Source organism: Pseudozyma flocculosa (genome assembly GCF_000417875.1).
Source record: "Pseudozyma flocculosa PF-1 unplaced genomic scaffold scaffold00024, whole genome shotgun sequence".
Lineage (NCBI taxonomy): Eukaryota > Fungi > Basidiomycota > Ustilaginomycetes > Ustilaginales > Ustilaginaceae > Pseudozyma > Pseudozyma flocculosa.
This window is the reverse complement of record NW_006920892.1, coordinates 211,603-229,570: the sequence shown is the minus strand read 5'-3', so window position 1 is coordinate 229,570 and position 17,968 is coordinate 211,603. Positions and strand designations below refer to the sequence as shown.

Here is a 17,968-nt window from a genome sequence, read left to right as displayed (position 1 = left end):
CCGAAAAATCGAGGCGGTCCAGCCGTGCGTGCGCCTCCGGGCGCAGCCATGCGAGGCGAGGCGAGACGGCCCAAGCCGAAAATCCGCCCTGCCTGCCCGCCTGCCGTCCAGCCACCGACGACAGAAGGTGCATGCACATGCTGCTGCGGACGAGCAGCCTCGAGGCGGGGTCGTCTCCGGCTGGCTCCACGCGGATGGTCAGAGACAGAGAAGGCAACTCTCGATCTCGATCTCTTTCCTCCTGCGCCGCCCTCTGAGGCTGTCCGGCCTCTATCTGCCGCTGCTGCCGCTGTTGCCGCTGTTGCCGCTGCTCACGCCGGGCTGGGCTCGTGGCCACGATCACGCCGCACGGTGCTGCCAGCTGCTCGCTAACGTGTATCGTACGTAGAGCTTCGTTGGCCTCGATGCTGGAGGTGCTCAGGGCCACCACCATCCTCGGACGTGTACCGTCATCCAGGCTGTACGCGAGGATGGGGCGTTCCTGGACGTACGGTTGTACATACACCGCCTGCCTGCAACGCACGCGCGCACGCAAGCACGAACGCGTGGTCGCCCATGGCCAGCTACCCACCTGTGACGCCGCTACGTGATACAGGCGGTAAACTCCTCCTGCCGGCAACGAGAGGCCGAGGCAGACGAGAACGAGCGGACAGGGCAAAGGCACGACGACGATATGCGCACCTGACCACCCACGTCGTCGTGACGGCCCGAAAGCAAGCGAGCAAGCTGGTGTATTGTTGCTCCCTTTGGCTGCCGAAACCAAGCAAGCAAGGTCATTCGGCTGGCCCAGTTGGAGCCAGCCAGGCCTCTTGATGCTCCGCACCAAGCTCGCACCTGCTGCTTGCTGCAATCTACGTGTCCCCTCCTGCCTGCCTCGTGTGTGTGTTCGCTCCAACGACGGACGTGCTCGTACTCGGTTGCTCGACCAGGATGGCCAAGTCAACGACGGGACGGGACGGTGGCAAGAGGTAGCAAAGGTCCACCGACCGTGATGGTGGCGGACGTACCGCGGGCGGTAGGTTTGTCGCGCCAAGCAAGCCGCAGGCGGCCACAAGCTAAGCAAGCACGTACGCACGGAGCGCAAGCGATCAGCTGCTCGCTCACTCACGCCTGCAGCGGCTGCATGGGCCGGCAGCCGCAGCGGGACGAACGCCTGCCCCGCCTTGCCTGCCTGCTCGCGCCCCGTTGCTGCCGACTTTACGCCGGCAGATCAGATAGAGGCAGTAGTAGGTGTAGGCCAGGGGTAGCGCGTGCTACACAGGTACTGTATGTACATCTATCTCCTCCTAAAGTTTGCGCTCGTCCGCCTGCCTGCCTGTGCGTGTGTTGGCCCAGCTACATAGGAGGCCTCGCCCGTCACAGCCCATCCTCGTTCGATAAAGAAGGCCAAAAGCAAGGCTGCTTTGCCTTACGGAATCGACAGCCGCGCATCCAACGTCAAATCTCTGGCGGCCGCTCCGGGTTGACCCGCCCTACGATCGAACTCTAGAAGGGGATGTGTGCACCTGGTGCCGAGCCTGGCGGTCGTCGGGCAGCCGCAGCAGGCTGGATATGCAGGCAGGCAGAGTTTTGGGCCCCGCCGCCGTACGTGCGCGTGTCTTGGTTGGAACCGAGGCCGGGTCGCGAATCGCGGTAGCTAGGGTCAAGCAGCACCGCCTGACCTTGGCCTGTCTCTCCTCCGAGTCGAGGCCAAACCGCGGCTTGGCCTGGCCAGGCCGGGCCAGCCGTGCCCACGCTAGGCCCACGGGACCCGATCCGATATTCATCGGGAGCGATTCCGAACAGGCGCGATTCAGATGTTGCCGATCAGAGTCCACGCGACAGCCCTTTAGCTACATAGGTAGCTTGGAGAGCCTAGGCCGCAGTAGCAATCGAGACGGCCTGGCCAGGCTTGGCCGTCGAGCGGGACCATGCATCGCCAGGAGCGGGCTGTCGGTGCGTCGACTGTCAGGAGAGGGTGTATGGTGGTGTCTGCCTGCCTGGCTCCATGCTCCCGGATGGATCCTCGTTGTGCGGGCGGCGGCTTTGCGCCTGCATCGGCCAATGGCCTGCCCTCCCCAGGTCCTCATACATACATGAGACTGCCTGGGCCCTGGCGGTCGGCCTGGCACGCCCGAGTGCGGAACGAGGCGAGAGCAGCCGCCGGCCGGTCGACGTGCGGTACTAGGCCACCCTAGTACATACATACCACACTCTAGTTGAGAGCGGCAGGCGGCTGGGGCTGTCCGTCTGCCGAGCCCACGCACGTTCCCGCCGCCGCCGTGGTAGGTAGCCGTGCTCGCCAAAAATAGCCGGGCCGTCTGCCGTCTAGCGCCGCTTCTTTTCCCGCTCGTCGAGACCCTGCGGGCGGTGCCGAAGTCACCATCGAATCCACGCCATATAGTTACCGTACACCCTACTCTGCACCTCGGCCTGTCGCCACCACCGCCATTGCTTCAGGGGCGCCGCGAGAGCGAACCACTATCAGCCCTGCTCCTCGCGATCCGGGCCTTGCTCACGCCACACACAAACAACGTTCTCTCTCTCCCTCTCTCTCTCTCCTTTTGTCTCTCTGTCTCCTTTTGTCTCTCTCCCACCATTCGTCTCTCTCCCTCCCTTCCATCCCCATCTGCCATCACCCGCCGACAGCACCACCCTCTCGACACGAAGCTCGTTCTCGCATCCTTGCCTTCACGGCCGGGCAAGGGCAGATCTCACATCGCCCCCAGAGGTCGGCCGTCCTCATCGTCCCGACACCCCCGCATCTCTGAGCTCCCGATGGGTCCGCGACAATAACCTCACAGCGTAGAGCAGCGCCCTTCCCCGCCTCGGATACGTACCAAAGTTGACATCTGGACTCCGGACTGCAACATGGGACGCGGCCGACGTCCCAACCTGGCCCTCGAGCCCACCCGCTCGCTCCAGACACAGCGCGCCTTTCGACAGCGCAAGGCAGAGCACCTCGCCAACCTCGAGGCATCCGTCAAGCGCCTCACAGAGGAAAACGGTCAGCTTCGCAGCCTCCTCAACCTCGACCCCTCGCAGCCAGCCCCGCAGCCGTCCATCGACGACAAGCCCGGCCTCGCTGCCAACACACCTCCAACGAATCTGAACCCATGCCAAGACCAGCCCAAGGGCTCAGGCGCACACCGCCACGCCGCCCATGGTCCAGCACAGCAACAATGCCACGACTGCGCCAGGCTGCAAGAGACAAAGGAGCACCTCGTGAGTGGTGCCCCCCACCGCATCCATGCCGGATGCGCCCCCGTGGAGCCGACATCAGTACTGTTGCTGAGAGCGCACCACCTTCCCCTTTCACCTTGGATCTTCTGTTCCTGTCTCCTAGGCCCTCGCCGCAAGCCACGTAGAAGTGCAGATTTCCGCGCTCAATGAGGCCATGCTCGCGCTGCGCTCCGTTCTAGCCACGGACGGTGTCACATCCAAGAGGTCGCTGCCTTCCGCCTCATCGCTGGCCGTCAGCCTGAACCCCGACAGCTCGAGCTCGTCTACCGGCCACAGCGGCTTCTCCGCCCACCACGACGACTCGACCCCGCTCCACAAGCGACCCAGGCTCGCCGACCACGAACACCGCCTGCCCTCGCCATCGTATCCAGCACCACCCGACTATGCCGCCGTATCTGGAGTCGCAATGACTGCGCCGTTCTACAGTCGCGCTCAAGGTGGGCATCAGGGGCAGGGTCAGAGTCCCGAAGCAGGCAGCGTCTCGCGGCATCTCCCTTCTCCCTTCCGCCCAGCCCAGAGTTTGAGGGCTGGGCAGCTGTGGCACTCGGCATCGCCCATCAGCTCGGCGACGGCGACAGCGATGGCACCTTCTCCTCCATCCGGCCAATCGCCCTCGTCGGGGTACCACCACTCCGTCGCGTATTACCGTCAGCAACCGCAGCAGCCCCGGTCCGCGTGGTCTTCGTCCTCAGCTCCGCCCACACATCAGCCGAACACTGGCGCGTCTCAGCATGCCTCTCAGCCCCGCATGCACGAACATGACGCATACGGCGCAAGGCTGGCCCTCGGGTCCATTCTAGCGCCAGGGACGAACGGAGCAGGGGCTGGAGCTCAAGCTTTGTCACCGTTCGCGTCCTGTGTGGCGCCGCAGGGCGGCAGCTCTCCGACCAATGACGGCCTGGATCGAGCTGGCAAAGCCACATCGTGTGGTCCCGTCTTCTCACAACCCTATGCCGGCGTTGCTTCCCCGTCTGCCGCATCGCCGACGAATGGCCAGCCAGCGAGCCGGGCTCAAGTCGTTGGCATGCACTCGCCGCGGTTCGATGCGCAACGCCTTGACGAGCGCGGTCACAACACGTATAAACAAGCCGTCGGCATGGCTTCGCACTCGACGTCACGCAATCTATGCGGACTCTCTGATGCGGCGCACGAGCTAGATCCGAGCTTGCGAAGGGAAGCCTCGTTGGCTCGACCCCGCAATGGATGCGGCGATCGCGGTTTCAACCCGTCATCTGCGACCTCACCTGCCTCGACGTCTTCGACTGGAGGCTGTGGTGTCCGCTCCTCCAGCTGCAGGCCGTCGTCGACGACGCGGCAGTCGGAGAGGTACTCGACCAGCGCCACTACACCGGCGGCAGCGGACGACCCGGCGATGGAGCCGCCGGGGTGCAAGGCTGCAGAAGGCCTCGATGGCAGGGCGAAGGCGGCGAGCTGCTGCAAGCCAAGGGCGGCCGCAGGCGCGTCTGCGCACGAGAGTGTGGCGGAGAGGGTGTCCGACGCGGGCAGATCCGCGACACCCATCATGAAGAGCGAGGGGGGCCTCCACGACGATGGCGAAGGTCCACGTCGCTTTTCGCCGCCGCCCACGCTCGGCGTCATGATGGACATGCGGGGCCGCGGCGACTCCAACGAGCCGTGCTGCTTTGGCCTGGTCGAGTGCGACGCCGAGGGCCGCATCCTGCTCTAGGCCCGATATTGCCAGCTTGGCCCTCGATCGGAACCTCTGCCTCGTCCCGGCCCGGGCCCTCTGGACGGTACGCACCTTGGGCACCAACCCCCGCCATCGCATTCCCTCTCGTTCCTTGTCCGTTACTGAACAAAGCGCACCAGGACGGGCTCCGCATTCATCCCGATCCCCCCTTTCCCGAACCCGTGTAAACAACCTTGTACAGTATTCAGCATCGTTATCGTCATCGTTGTCGACCTTAATCTATGGACCTCCTCTGCACGCATGTGCGACCTTAGCCACTGAAGAGCAGAGGAAAGGGCGAGATCGGATTCCACCCGTCTACCGATGCAAGTCGCAAGAGGACAGGATGGGAAATCGTGCAGCAAGATCAAAGGGGGGGCATTCCATTACGCATAGGGACCGGGGGCGAGTGAAGGGAGAGGGAGGGAAGGGGGAGGGGTTGTTCGGGCGGTATAGAGTGAGAGCGGAGGCACGACGGCAAAGAGGGGGGATTGGGGGTGGGGGCATGGGAGGGGAAACAAGAGAGTTGCAGAGCAAAGGAGCGAAAGGGCAGGTGGGCAAGAAGGAGGAAGGGAGGCGGGGCAGAGGGAGGGCATCACCAGACGACGTGTAGCATATCGTCGTCCTCGAGCTCGCAGTCCTCGACGGTCGAGTCGCCACTGAGCGCCTGGCCTTCAAAGACGAGCTTGATGGCGCCCTTGCCCCTCGCCTCCGAGGGCAGCGACGACGCGTGGGTCTCGACAAAGTGGGCAATGATGCGCTCAATCTGCGTCGTGGCGCGCACCGTCACGTTGAGAGTGTGGTTGGTGCGCGATTTGAGGCTGAGGTGGAGCGTCGGCTCGTTTGACTCTTTGCTCGCCGCCGCGGCGGAGGCAGAGGGGTCGTTGGAGGACGAGGGGGGCCCAGCAGGATGCGTCCCCCGCGCCGCCGCGGGTTCTGGCTCCGAGTCGGATAACGTGATGACCTCGGCCCCGTTCGACGTTGCCGTGCTGCCCTTTGATTCTGCACCGACGCCAGTGCCGTTCTTGCTCCCCGACGATGGTGGGGACGCGAGGCTGGGACCCGGTACGACTTCGAAGCCATCGCTCTCCTCTGCGATGCTCTCCTGACCCTTAGCCTTTGCGGTGCCGGTGGCGGGGGCATTGGGGGCGCCGACGCTCTCGCTGCGGCGTTGGCTCAGCTGCCGCCTCCTGCGCTCGCGGCGTTCGGCCTCTTGCTGCCTAGCGTGTTCGCGTACACGCTCGGCGTCCTTGCCGCGGTAGTACCGCGCGAGCTCTGGATCGAGGACGAGCGTCGTCTCGGGTGATTGCGACGAGGGGTCAGGCCGGATTGCCGGCTCATCTTCGTCCGAGGAGAACGAGGTTTGGGCGTGGAAGCTGGCGAGGTGTTGCCGTACGAGCTGGCGAGCGGCCTTGAGCTCTGTCGGCGACCGGACGCGGGACCAGGCGGAAGAAGATGGGGTCGGTTGAAGGTGAGAGAGCGAATTAGGGCGACTGGGGCCTGGCAAGGTACGTACGCATCTCTGGCGGTTCCGGTGGAGGAGTGAGGCTTGGACTCCGCCGCCGCTTAACAGGGGATGTGGTTCTTGCCTTTGCGCTGAGCTTTGCGTCTGCGCTGAATGTGGGTGAGGCGAGGGGCGCATCGAAGTTGTCGGTCTGAGAGGTCTTGGCGGTTTGCGCGGTGGTGGGTTTAGCGGCGGTAGAGCGGTCGGATGCGTATGGCGACCTGGAGTCGTCGGAATCATCCGAGTACGAGGCGGACGACGGGACTGATGAGCCCGAGTGGCGACGGCGGGATTTGCGGGGCGGGGGTTTGCGGACGTAGAAGTCGATGTCGTCTTCGTCGTCGGACATGGTGGCGATACCGATACGGGGAGGGTAGCAGGTGGGGATGTGCGGTGCTGCAGCTGGTGGCCGATGTGCTGAGCGACGAAGTGTGGGCTCGACGCCAGGGTGGTGGTGGTGGTGGGTGAGCAGAATGGTGGCCGTGGGGTGGAGGTATGTAGTTGGGTTGGCCTGCTACCGTTGGGCGCGGCCTGCGGCTTCAGGGACAAACCGAGGGCCGCCGAAAGGGTCTAACTCACTTCGGGGCGGGCGTGCGGGGCAAGCAGGCGCGGGCACCAGGCGGCCAAACGGACGGCGGTCAGTGCGGCTCTGTGTTCCGCCTTCCGGGTGGTGGGGGTGGATTGAGCCTGCCAGCGAGAAGCATCATGGCACGCCGTGCTGGCTTGGCCTCTGGTCCCAGAACTCTTGCCAGAGACCTCCCTCCCCCCCACCCACACCCCTTCTCGTCTCCCTCCGGCCTCATCTCCCCGTTCACCAACACCAACCAACCCCTCCGCACCTCTTGACCATGTTCGATCTATCCCAAACCTTCCGCACCCTCTCGGTCCGCGCCACGCTATGGCAGGCCCTCAACTTCCTCACCGTCATCTCGACGGCCCTCGCAATGTGGAAGGGCCTCTCGGTCATCACAAACACCGAGTCGCCCGTCGTCGTCGTCCTCTCGGGCTCCATGGAACCGGCATTCTACCGCGGCGACCTTCTCTTCCTGTCCATGCCAGATGGCAAACTCCAGGTCGGCGACATCCCCGTCTTCAAGGTGCCTGGCGCCGACATCCCCATTGTCCACCGCGTCCTCGAGACCCATGATACGTGAGTCGCGCCTCACCCCTCTCTGCGCAGCGCAGCCAGACCGTGCCCCGCCTTGCTGACATCGGGCCGACATCGCGCTCTCGCTTTCCACCCCTCCGCCCGCCCCCCAAAAACAGCCCCGACGGCGACCAGCTCCTCCTCACAAAGGGCGACAACAACGACGCAGACGATATTGCCCTCTACAACGGCGCACGGTGGATGAAGAGAAAAAACGTCGTCGGAAGGGTCAAGGGGTGAGCAGCTCAGCCCCACTCCCCACTCCCCTTCTCTCTCCCTCTCCCTCTCTGTCTCTCTCCCCGCGCGCGCGCCCAGCCCATCTGACACCTTTGCCCTCCTCGCTCCTCTGCGTGCTCGCCAGGTACATGCCCTACGTCGGCTACGTCACCATCGCCCTCAACGACTACCCCAAGCTCAAGTACCTCCTCCTCGGCGGCATGGGCCTCTCGATCCTCTTCCAGAAAGAATAGAACAGCAAAGGCTTCCTTTCCGCCTCGACCCTGTCCATCTTGCAAAGGCTCGATACGTAGCTGGAAGAGACAATCATCGGTTTCCCGCCCCGCCGTCTAGCAGCGACGACGACAATACGATCAAACGGAGGTCGTGGGTATGAAAGGAGCAGTGTTTCGAGCATGTCTAGCAAGCATGCGGGCAGACAGGCAGAGAGCCCCTAGTCTTCTGCTGGAATACGGCGACGACGGTCGGTCTTGGCAAAGAGCAACCCGAGGTTGGGCCGCCGCTCCGGCTCACCTCGGCGCGCGCGGACCGAAATTGATACTAAACGGGTTCAGGATGTCCTTGCCGCCACCGAGGAGGGCAGGCACCAGGCTACCCTTCACTGCCGCCGCCGGTGTCGCTGCCGGTGCCGCCGCCGCAGCTGGTGCCACTGCAGCGGCGGGCGGCGCAGCCTTGGCTGCTTTGGAAGCCTTGGAAGCTTTGGCCGCGGCCGGAGCGGCAGCCGTGCCGGCCATTTCCGCCACCTTGGCAGCCAGCGCCGCCTTGGCCGCCTGTTTGGCTGCCTTTCTCAGCGACTTGTCCTCGATGACGGCCTTGGAACCGCCGCTCTTTGGTGCGCTTCGCGTTTTCGTTGGGGCGGCGTCTTGACCGGGCGGCGGCATCGAGTGGTAGTACGGCGGACCGCCGAGGGCGTAGGCGTGAGGAGGCAGCCAGGGTTGCGCCTGGGGCTGCTGTGGCGGCGCGACGGGAGCGGGAGCGGGAGCCGGGCCGGGGCCGGGCGGGTAGTAGGGTGCAATCTGGGCCGGGGCGTGGTTGACGGGCATCGGCATCGGCATGCCCAGGTTCATGCCGCCGCCACCACCGTGGGCGTCAAAGGTGAGGTGGCGGCTCTTGATGGCAAACAGGTCGGCGATCTCGTGCTCGAGCGCGCGCTTGGCCTCCCGGATCTTGCCAACGTCCTCAAACATGACGGCCACCTCCTTGGACAGCTGCCGCTTGAGCTCGTCGGCGTGCGCGTTGATGTTGTGCTTGAGCATCTCGCGCGCGGCAGAGTTGACCGCCTCGACCAGCTTGCCGTTCTGCTCGGTCGTCGTGCGCAGCAGCGACGACGCCATCTCCTTGATCGCACGGTCCGCCGACGCCTGGCTCGCCCGGTCGTTTTCGCGCTGCGAGTTGAGCATCGTCACCAGCGACTCAATGGCTGCAGGGCGGTCGAAAACGGGGAGGGGGAGGTGGTAGGGGGTGGTCAGCGTCTGAGGGCTCCGCCAAGACGGCCGGCTTGCCATCTACCATCGTCGTGCGGCCACGCCACGCCTGCACTCACCCGACTTTGGATCGAGCTCGCGCTGCTGCCTCACGAGTTCGGCCTCCTGCCTCGACTTTTCCTGCCCGAGGCGGCTGAGGATCATGTCGACCAGCTCGGCCTTTTCCGCCTCCTTCTGCTGCGCCGCCGTCATTTGCTGCGTCTGCTCTCGCTTCCGCTTCTCGGCCTCCTTCTTGGCCTTGGCGGCTTCCACCTGCGCCGCGCGCTTCTTTTCCTCTTCCTTGCGCTCCAGCAGGTGCTTGAGGATCTCCTCGACCGCCAGGGCCAGCGCGCCCGTGCTCGGCCCGCCATTGGACACGGCGCGCATGTCCGTCGACAGGCTGCTCGACGTAGTCTTGACGCTGCCGATCTCCTCGGGCACATCGGCGAACCGCGTCTTGTGCGGCGACGGGGTCGGCATCCCCACGCTGCGATCGGCCACCTCCGAGGGCGCAAGCGTGTCGCCGTCAAGCGGCCCATCGTTGGCCTCGGCATCCGCCGCAGCGGCAGCGCGCTCGTTGCCCTCGAGCCTCTCGACATGCTCGCTCAGCTTGATAATGGCCTGCGTGCCCAGACCGACCTGGGCAGCATCCCGGACGGCGCTGGTGACGCCCTCCTGATCACACGCTTCGGCCGCATCGCGCAACTTGGAGGCGATCGGTTCAGGCAGCGGCAGTCGCTGGTCCAGCTCCGGATCGCCGGAGGCGCCCGCAGGGATCGGATCCTCCGGCTTGCCCTCGGCACGCTGCTGCATCTTGAACGCCTCCCACTCTGTCAGCGCGGCACGCACCAGAAGCGCACCGCCGGCTGCCGCGACAAACTTCTTGGCCGACCTGTCGCTACTGGCGCTCGCGGTACTGATGTAGCTGCTGCTCTTGAGCGGCGTAGGCCGCTTCGCCTTGGCTTTGTCCTTGTCCTTGGCCTTGTCCTTGGCCTGGGCCGGCTTGCTGCCATCGCCGGTTGCGGCGTCGTCGGGCTTGTACCAGGCCTCCTCGGGCTTGCGCGGCCCCGCCGGGGTATTGGCGTGCCAAGTCCGCTTCTGTTGTCGCTTGGTGCGCACGGGCGTCGTGAAGCCATTGTCGAGGTTGGGAGTCTGCAGGTTGGTCCACTTGCCGCCGTTGCCGAAGGTAATGTGGGGAGCCACGCCCGGCGGCGCTGCGCTCGTCAAGGCGCTGCCTCCGGGCCGCAACATCGTTGGCGGCGCTGACGCTGCGGCTGGTGCGGCGCCAGTGAGGGCCGAGTCGTGCGGATTCGGGCCGACTGGAGGTCCGGTGATCGGGATCGACGCATCACCCAGAGTCACAATTGGAATGGGCATTCCCGAGCTTGGCGGCAGGCCCTCGATGCCCGTCGCCGTCGCCGTTTGGCCGGACGACTCGCGCGACATTGCGCGAGGGCCGAAGGACGAGGCGGAGCCCGTCTTGCCCATTGCCGCAGCGGCCATCGCTGCTGGCGGCACATTGGTGGGCGACAGCCCCGCCGGCGGCAGCCCATGAGTTGGCGGCAGCGGTCTCGCCCGCTTGGTGGCGAGGAGCTCGTCGTGTAGCTGCGTCACGCCTGTAGCCAGGATCCTGAACTCCTTGGACCGCTCGGCGACGTCCTTCTCCAGCCAGCTGTGCAGCTCGTTGACGTAGCGGGCAAGCTCGCCCTGCTGTCGGACCTGCAGCTCCCGAGCCGCCTCGCTCTGCTTGAGCGCCTCGAGGATGGTGGCCAGCTCCGGGTTCTTGCTTGAGACGTTGAGCTTGCGCACGTCGAAAGCCTCTGGCTGCTGCGGTCCACGCGGTCGGTCGGCAGCAGCGGCCTGAGAACGCTGTCCTTCGAAGGATCCGGAGTTGGCGTTGCGCGCCAGAGACAATCCGAGGCCGCTAGGCGTGTCCTCGCCAGGAGCTTTGGGCCTCCCCGGGTCGCGCGCTGGTCCGCCGGGCGCCCACGGCACAGCGGGTGTCCCGATTCCGACACCGCCGCGCTGGTCCGTCGCTCGCGGCGTGTCGGCAGCGGCGGCTGAGACGCTCGCTCGCTGCGGGTCTGAGCTGACATTGCCCATCACCATGTCGGCTCCGGTTTCAGCCGAAGCCAATGGAACCTTCGGCGTGTACCAGCCGCCCGGCTGGGCTGACCCGGTGCCGTTGGCAGCTTGCTGGCGCGCTCGGCGTTTGCGGATCTCGGCCTCCATGTCGACCGAGCCAACGCTTGGCTGTGCGGGCCCAAGGGCCGGCCGAGGCGTCGGCATCGTCGCGCCCATGTTTGGATCGCCGTGTATGCGGAGGTTCTGAGCAGGTGTGGAGATCCCTGCCGTCGGCGGCGTAAATATCCTCCGACTGCGGATGGAGACGGCGTCCCATTCAGAGTTGGGGGGTGGAGAAGGGATGCCGTCGGCCGAGATCCAGCTCCGAGCCGGCACACGGCCCGCCACCGAGTCGAGATCGGTCATCGACACGGATGCTGCCATGCTGGCGCGCGAGGGCGGTCGCAGGCCGTCGGGCCGGGGAGTCTCGAGGTTGGCTCGTGGCGTCGCCTGGCTGCCGCAGTCCTCGGCCATCGGAGGCGCGCTTCCCCGTCGAGGCGGCACACTCAGTAGGTCCTGGGCAATGGCTTCGTGGCGTCCGTCGCGGCCGAATCGGGCACGCTCTTCCATGCTCCGCATCAGCTCGGCTCCCCTCAGCTCGGGCGGCAGCTGGTCCCACTCGTGCACCAGGCTCGGCTCCCGCGCGAGGACGGCATCGCGCACGATCGAACGCGAGCGCTCCACGCTGGGCATCGTGGCCGCGTCGCCGGACGCCGAGGCGTGGTGGCGCATCAGCTTCTCTAGCATGCTCTCGATGCGCGCGAGCTCGCTCCGACTCTGACCAGGCGAAAGCGGCGGAGCATCGCCGCTCGCGCCGGCGTCCAGGTTGCGCTGCGACTGGCTGGTCACCATGTTGGCCACGAGGTTGTGCAGGCTGTCGAGCTTCTCCTGCATCGCGGCCAGCTCCGAGTCGCGGTCGGTCTTGCTCGTCGATCGACTCTCGCCCGCCGTGGATGCCGAGCTGCGCCGATGGCTGCGGCCCGATCGGATGCTCCCGTTGGCGCTCTTGGTCTGAAGGCCTGCGATGACGTCCTGAAAGCCTCGGATCTGGTCCTCCATGAGCTTCTCCCGTTCCATGTGGGCGCGTTGCTGCTCTTCGAGATGCTCGAGGAGCCGGTGGACGTCCTGCGAGTACGAGGTGCTGGCGGTGCGCTTGGACAGCCGAGACTCTGCCGAAGGCGACTTGAGGCTCTGCCGGATGACATCGGACGATGCGATGACCTCGTCGACCTCGGAGCCGTCGCGTAGCTGGGTCAGGATGGGCGTGTGGCCCTGCTGGCGTGAGGCGCGGGTGCTCTGGGCTTGCGATTGAGTCTCCTCGATGACCGTGCCCAGCGTTTGCGCGAGGGCTGGCTGCATTTCGGGCCTCGCACCCGCAGCCACGGCGTCCAGCTCGACAGCGAGCGCTTCGCGTGCGGCGGGCTCCTGCACGCTGCCGAGGACCTTGTCGCGGATCCTCTGTGCAGGCGTCCGATCATCGGCTTCCGCGACCGCAGTCAGGCTGGCTTCTGTCAGTTTAGGTGCCGCGTCATCGACCGTGGCAGTCGGCGCCGTCGCCGACGCCGCCTTAGCCTGCCGATTTTCCATAGATACCCGGCTGGTGATGGTGCCAAACTCGCTCCTTGCCGGGCGCTGGCTGGCCGAGTCGCTCGGTCGGATCTCGCCGTCCTGCTTGGGCCGAGACCAGTTGAAGACGGCCTCGCTGACCGGTGTCCGCGGTCCGAACTCGTCGACTTGGCTCGGGTGCGAGTGCGCCGACTCGTACCCGTCGAGATCCGGCGAGACCTCGGCGAGAGAAGCAACATCGCTGCCTCGGGCCCGGTCCGTTGCTGCTCCCGCTTCCGCTCCACCCTGGTCGTCATCTGGTGGCGCGTCAAGCTCAGCTACGCGGAGCGAGGCAACGTCCTCGGCGCGAGTCGGTCCCGTCGCATCTTGCGCCTCTGGCAGCTCGGTCGGGGCGGCTGTATCCGGCATGTTGCCCGGCTCGCGACCCGCACTGCCGCCGTCTTGCTGTCGAGGTGGGATCTCCTCCGTCCCTGCAAGTGTCGGCTTGTCGCTGCTGAAGTCGTCTGCAAACGAGGCGGGCTGCGACTTGACCTTTTGCTGTGGCGATTGGACCATTGTCGGCATCTTGGCCGCCGAGTCGTGGACGAAGCCCTCGTCTGCAGCTCCTTCCTCATCCGGCACCATCTTCCGCCAGCTGCGCACCTTTTGCCGGCGACCCAGCGCCGACGACGATATCGCCGGGGCTAGGCGAGCCGGACCGGCCACGCCTTCGGGGTCCTTGGGAGGCACCGGAGGCCCGGTTGCCAGAGCTTCGGCAATCGAGGGCTGGCATTCGCGCGGATCGGCTTCGGACGAAAGCTCGCTCTTCCAGATTGAGCCGATGCGGTCGATGGCCTCCATCGTGTTGGTCGACCGGCTGGCCGGCAACGTCCTGCGCGGCGATGCGGTGGACTCGGAGCGTCCGGGGCCCAAGTTTGCCGCGGGTATCGCAGATTCCGTCCGCGAGCGCGTGTGTGTCGCTTCCCTCGGCATCGATGACAGCGGTTCCCGCCGGGATGAAGGCGCGGCCGGATCCGGCCATCGAAGCTCGTTCAGATCGACAGCGGCCGGGCGCATCCCCGCCTCGGACAGGTCGGGCCGGTCCCTCGGTGAGACGCCGGTAACGTCCCAGATCGAGTTGACCCACTTGACGCGTTCCATGGCGCTCTCGGCGGCGAGGCGCTCGACTCCGTCGTCAAAGATGAGCTGGAATGGGCTCAGCCTGCCTAGCCCCTGCTTTCTGGCGCACGTCGCTCCGATGTCGGACGTGCTGCTGGGGTGCTCGGGACCGGGCACCGAGTGCACCTCGCGGCACGCTCGGAGGTCGAGCACCACGTTCTCCCTGCCTCCGCCAGCGGGGATCCAGCTCATGGCGACCGCCGAAGGCAGCAGCACCACCTGGACGCGCTGCCAGTGCGGATCGCGATGGTGGACGTTGAAGTAGAAGAGCACGCCGGAGCGGACGGGCGGAGTCGAGCTGGGCTCGCCCGAGAGCTCGATGGCCGACGCTGCGCTCTCGGGCAGCTGGCCTCGCTCGACCGTATGCCTGAACGAGGCGATGGTGCCCAGAGTCATCCTGCTGGCGACGCTGAGCGAATCGTCCTTTTCCTCGGCCTCGTCCTCCTGCTCCTTCTTCCTGGCCGCCTCTGCGTCTGCCTGCTGCGCTTCCCAGGGCTCCTTTGTGTAGTCCCATCCAGTGCTGACCGCCTTCTTGAGCTTCTTTGGCTTGTCGACGGCGCTGCGGCTGGGGCTCGGACCTTCGGCGACGTTGCGCCCGGCGATGGCGTTGACGATGCTGCGAACGCTGCTGCGGAAGGGAAAGCCGCTCCCACCGTTGCTACCGCCGCCTCCGCTTCTCTTGCCGACGCTACCGCCCGCGGCCGTCGTGGCGGCCATGCCATCCGATGTAGCGCCTCCACTCTGACGGTACGAGGGACCGGCGAGGCCGCGTTGAGCGGCGGTGCCGACCGCTAGCGACGAGGACAGCGGCGCCGGGCTGGACCCGCTCCGGACATGTCCAATCGCGTGGCCCTCGTTCGGAAGCGCGAATGCACTTGCAAGGGGAGGTCGGAGGACCCCGGTGGCCCGCGTCATCGTCGACGTCGAGGAGCCGCTGAGCCGCCTGCGCGCGGCCGCACCGACCCTGACCGGTGTCGCCTCCGACGATGGAGCCATGTTCTCCTCGTCCGAAAAGTCCGCATCGTCCAAGCCGCCGTCCAGCCCCGCGCCGCCGGCAGCGACCATCCTGGAGCGCAGCCTCGTTCGGCCTGCGACCCCTCCAGCACGCAGCTTGGCGGCGAGTGGCGAGACTGACGATAGGGTGAGTGGCGAATCGTGTGCAGTGGCACTGCTGGGGTTGCTATTGGACGCTCCGAGTGGGAATACCAGGCGCTTTGGCGTGACTTGAAGCGCGTCGCCGGCAGCTGCGTCGCCGTCGGGCTCGGCAAGGATCTTTTTGGCGGTGCGAAGGCTCACTTTGGTGGGCGACGGCGGGTTTGAGGCGGGCTTTGGCGAGCCAGTCGGCGTCGCGCTGCCGGCGGTCTCGAAGAAGCGGATGAGGTCCTTGGCCTTGGTCGGAGAAGAAGGCATCGGGCTGAGCGGAGCTGCCGGGGCTGCTACCGAATGCAGGCCAACGCTATCCGCCTGCCGGGACAGTCGCGATGAGAAGACCGAGGGTTCGGCGACGTCACCGTCAGCGCTCGATGGCGGTATCGTGGCCGACCCGCTGCGCACGCTTTTGCACGCGACGGCGCTGCCGACGGCGCTCGAATCGCTCTGGCTTGCGGCGCGGCGCGAAGAGCGCGATGCGGCGTCGCTCGTAGATACGGCTTCGTGCCGTGCTTGCGAGTCCTGGTTCGATGCGACCGATGACCCACTCGCCGAAGTGGCAGCGGTCACCGTCACCGTCACCGTCGGCCGGCCCTTGTCGAGAAAGTCACCGTCGGCATCATGCGAGGCGACGCTGGTGGCATCCGTCCAGTTGGTCGTCTGGCGTCGGAATTTGGGCGGAAAGAGAATGCTGCTGCTGCTGCCGACAGGGCCGGCTGCATTGTCCGGATCGAGCGAGTAGCCCGGACGCGCTGTAGACGCCGCAGCAGCGCCAAACTTGCTGCTGTTCCAGCGACTCAGCACCGAGGCATGGTTCGGCGATCGTGGGTCGTGCGATGTGTTGGGCGTGTCGGGCGCGTGCGCCGGCCGGCTCCAGAGGCTGGTGGCATTGTCCTGAGACGAGATCAAGCTGCCATCCATGGGCGACGTGGGCGACAGCAGCCCGCCCGGCGAAACGGCAGGCCGGCCGTAGAGGCCGCCGCCGATGCTGCTCGAGGTGGAGAACTTTGAGCCGCGGTGCGGCAGTTCCGGCCGTTTGACATCCCACTGCGGGCGCTGCGCCGACTCTTGTTCCTCCTGCTGCATCCTGGCAAAGACGCCATGGCGAGAGGCAGGGGTCGCCGCGCCGCTGTCCCCGCTCCGAGGCCCACCGCGGTCATAGTGGGCGGCTGATGTCGTCTGGCGGCTCAGCATCGGTGGCCTCAGCTGCTGCGGGGCCGCAGTTGCCACGTCCGTGCCTATCGCCTTGCCGGCGACCGCCGCATCGACGGCCTCGCCGCCAGCCTCGTTCTCGTCGGCGACGTCGAAGCCGATTGCCGAAAAGTACGAGCTCGCCTTTTTGCGGAGGGCGGAACCGCGGGCCAGCCAGCCGGTCGAGGCTGAGTTTGGAGCATCGTTTGCGCCACTGGAGGCGCTGGCGGCTCGATCGAGCTCCTCTCGCTCTCTGACAGCATCCTTGACGGCGCCGAGCTTGGTTGCCGGTGCCGCAGCGATTTCACTTTCGCCCGAAGCCTGCGAGAATTGGGAAGCTTCCGACGGCGCAGGCGACTTGAAGGCGGTGCTGTACTGCGAGGCCGGGCTAGTCGGCGCCCTGCTCGAGGCGGAGGTGGGGGAAGGTGGTGGTCGGCTGCTTGTCGCGTGGCCCGAGGCGGCTTGGCGGCCCATCGCGTCGAGCATGCTCAGGACCGCCTCTTCCTCCACGGCGAGCTTGTGCGTCGAGCGGCTGCTTGCCACCTGCCATCGGGTGAGATGCACACGTGCCCATCGGGTAGCGCGGGGGAGATCAGTAAGCTGTGTCGTGGCGCGTGTGGCTGTGGTGTGCCGGCGCGCGCGGCCGGAGTCGGTGTCCCGGGACCACTCACCGCTTCTTCGACCAAGTCATCCTCCTCGCTGCGCGCCTCCCACGGGTTGCGAAGGCGCGACGGGCCGGGCAGGTTTGTCGAGGCAGGCGGGTCGATGGCCGGCGTCCAGGCACCGCGCGGCGCCTCGTCGAGGTTGCGGATCACGAGCGGGGACTCGGGCTCCCTTTGCACAGGGAAAGGCTCGGCGACCGGCGTCAAGGGCGGCAGCAGATCGAGCGCCCCGTTGTCCTGGTACCGGGTGATGGTCTCTGTCAACGGCAGCGAGGGCGCCGACTTGGAAAACTGGCTGTGCGCCACGCTGCTCAGCGCGGATCCGCCCGAGGCCGAGCCTCTACGGGCCAGTGCGGCGTCGGATGCGGCCTCGGCCTCGACCCAGCGGAGCGCCTCTTCGGCCTGGGCGCGGTCGCTGTCGTCGTTGTCGCGGCAGAGGACGAGGGTGCTGACGGGGACGGGCCGCGGACTGGACTGCGCTCGGGCGCGTTCGGCTGCCTGGGAGGTCGTCTCGAGGCCCGAAGCGGAACCTTCGCCGGCGGTGTTGGCGGCTGCAATCAGCTGGCTGACCCACGTCTTGGGCCTCAGCTTTGGGGCGCTGATGGCGCGCGTCCGGGTGGCTATTGGCGGTGCCAGGGTGCGGTCGCTGCCGAGGCTGGGGAAGCCGACCCTGGAGCTGCTCGAGGTGGGTAGCCCTGGTCGGACGCTGTCGGTCGAGGGCCGCCCAGGGCGCTCAGTGGGGTCGGAAGCATCCCGCAGGGTGAGGTCGCCGAGAGAGGCAGAACCGATGCCCGTGCTGATGGCCTTGCCCTTGCCTTTGCCCTTGGCCTCTTGCCGCTGGCGCCAGAGCTTCAT

The 17,968-nt window shown here is 66.5% G+C and overlaps 4 protein-coding genes across 4 annotated transcripts; 2 read left to right on the top strand and 2 right to left on the bottom strand.

Annotated features, from left to right (window-relative positions):
• Positions 1 to 2,850: 2,850 nt before the first annotated feature.
• PFL1_06178 (uncharacterized protein) lies at positions 2,851 to 4,909 on the top strand (the record flags this gene model as incomplete). Its single annotated transcript, XM_007883717.1, has 2 exons — positions 2,851 to 3,204; positions 3,326 to 4,909. 2 exons carry the CDS (start codon positions 2,851 to 2,853, stop codon positions 4,907 to 4,909), a joined length of 1,938 nt encoding a protein of 645 aa, XP_007881908.1.
• A 598-nt stretch (positions 4,910 to 5,507) lies between these two features.
• Positions 5,508 to 6,765, bottom strand: PFL1_06177 (uncharacterized protein; the record flags this gene model as incomplete). The annotated part of the gene is made up of 2 exons (XM_007883716.1): positions 5,508 to 6,331; positions 6,429 to 6,765. 2 exons carry the CDS (start codon positions 6,763 to 6,765, stop codon positions 5,508 to 5,510), a joined length of 1,161 nt encoding a protein of 386 aa, XP_007881907.1.
• A 499-nt stretch (positions 6,766 to 7,264) lies between these two features.
• Positions 7,265 to 8,033, top strand: PFL1_06176 (uncharacterized protein; the record flags this gene model as incomplete). Its single annotated transcript, XM_007883715.1, has 3 exons — positions 7,265 to 7,566; positions 7,683 to 7,799; positions 7,925 to 8,033. The coding sequence occupies 3 exons, from the start codon at positions 7,265 to 7,267 to the stop codon at positions 8,031 to 8,033; spliced, it is 528 nt and encodes a 175-aa protein (XP_007881906.1).
• A 276-nt stretch (positions 8,034 to 8,309) lies between these two features.
• Positions 8,310 to 17,968, bottom strand: PFL1_06175 (uncharacterized protein; the record flags this gene model as incomplete). Its single annotated transcript, XM_007883714.1, has 3 exons — positions 8,310 to 9,220; positions 9,344 to 16,994; positions 17,123 to 17,968. 3 exons carry the CDS (start codon positions 17,966 to 17,968, stop codon positions 8,310 to 8,312), a joined length of 9,408 nt encoding a protein of 3,135 aa, XP_007881905.1.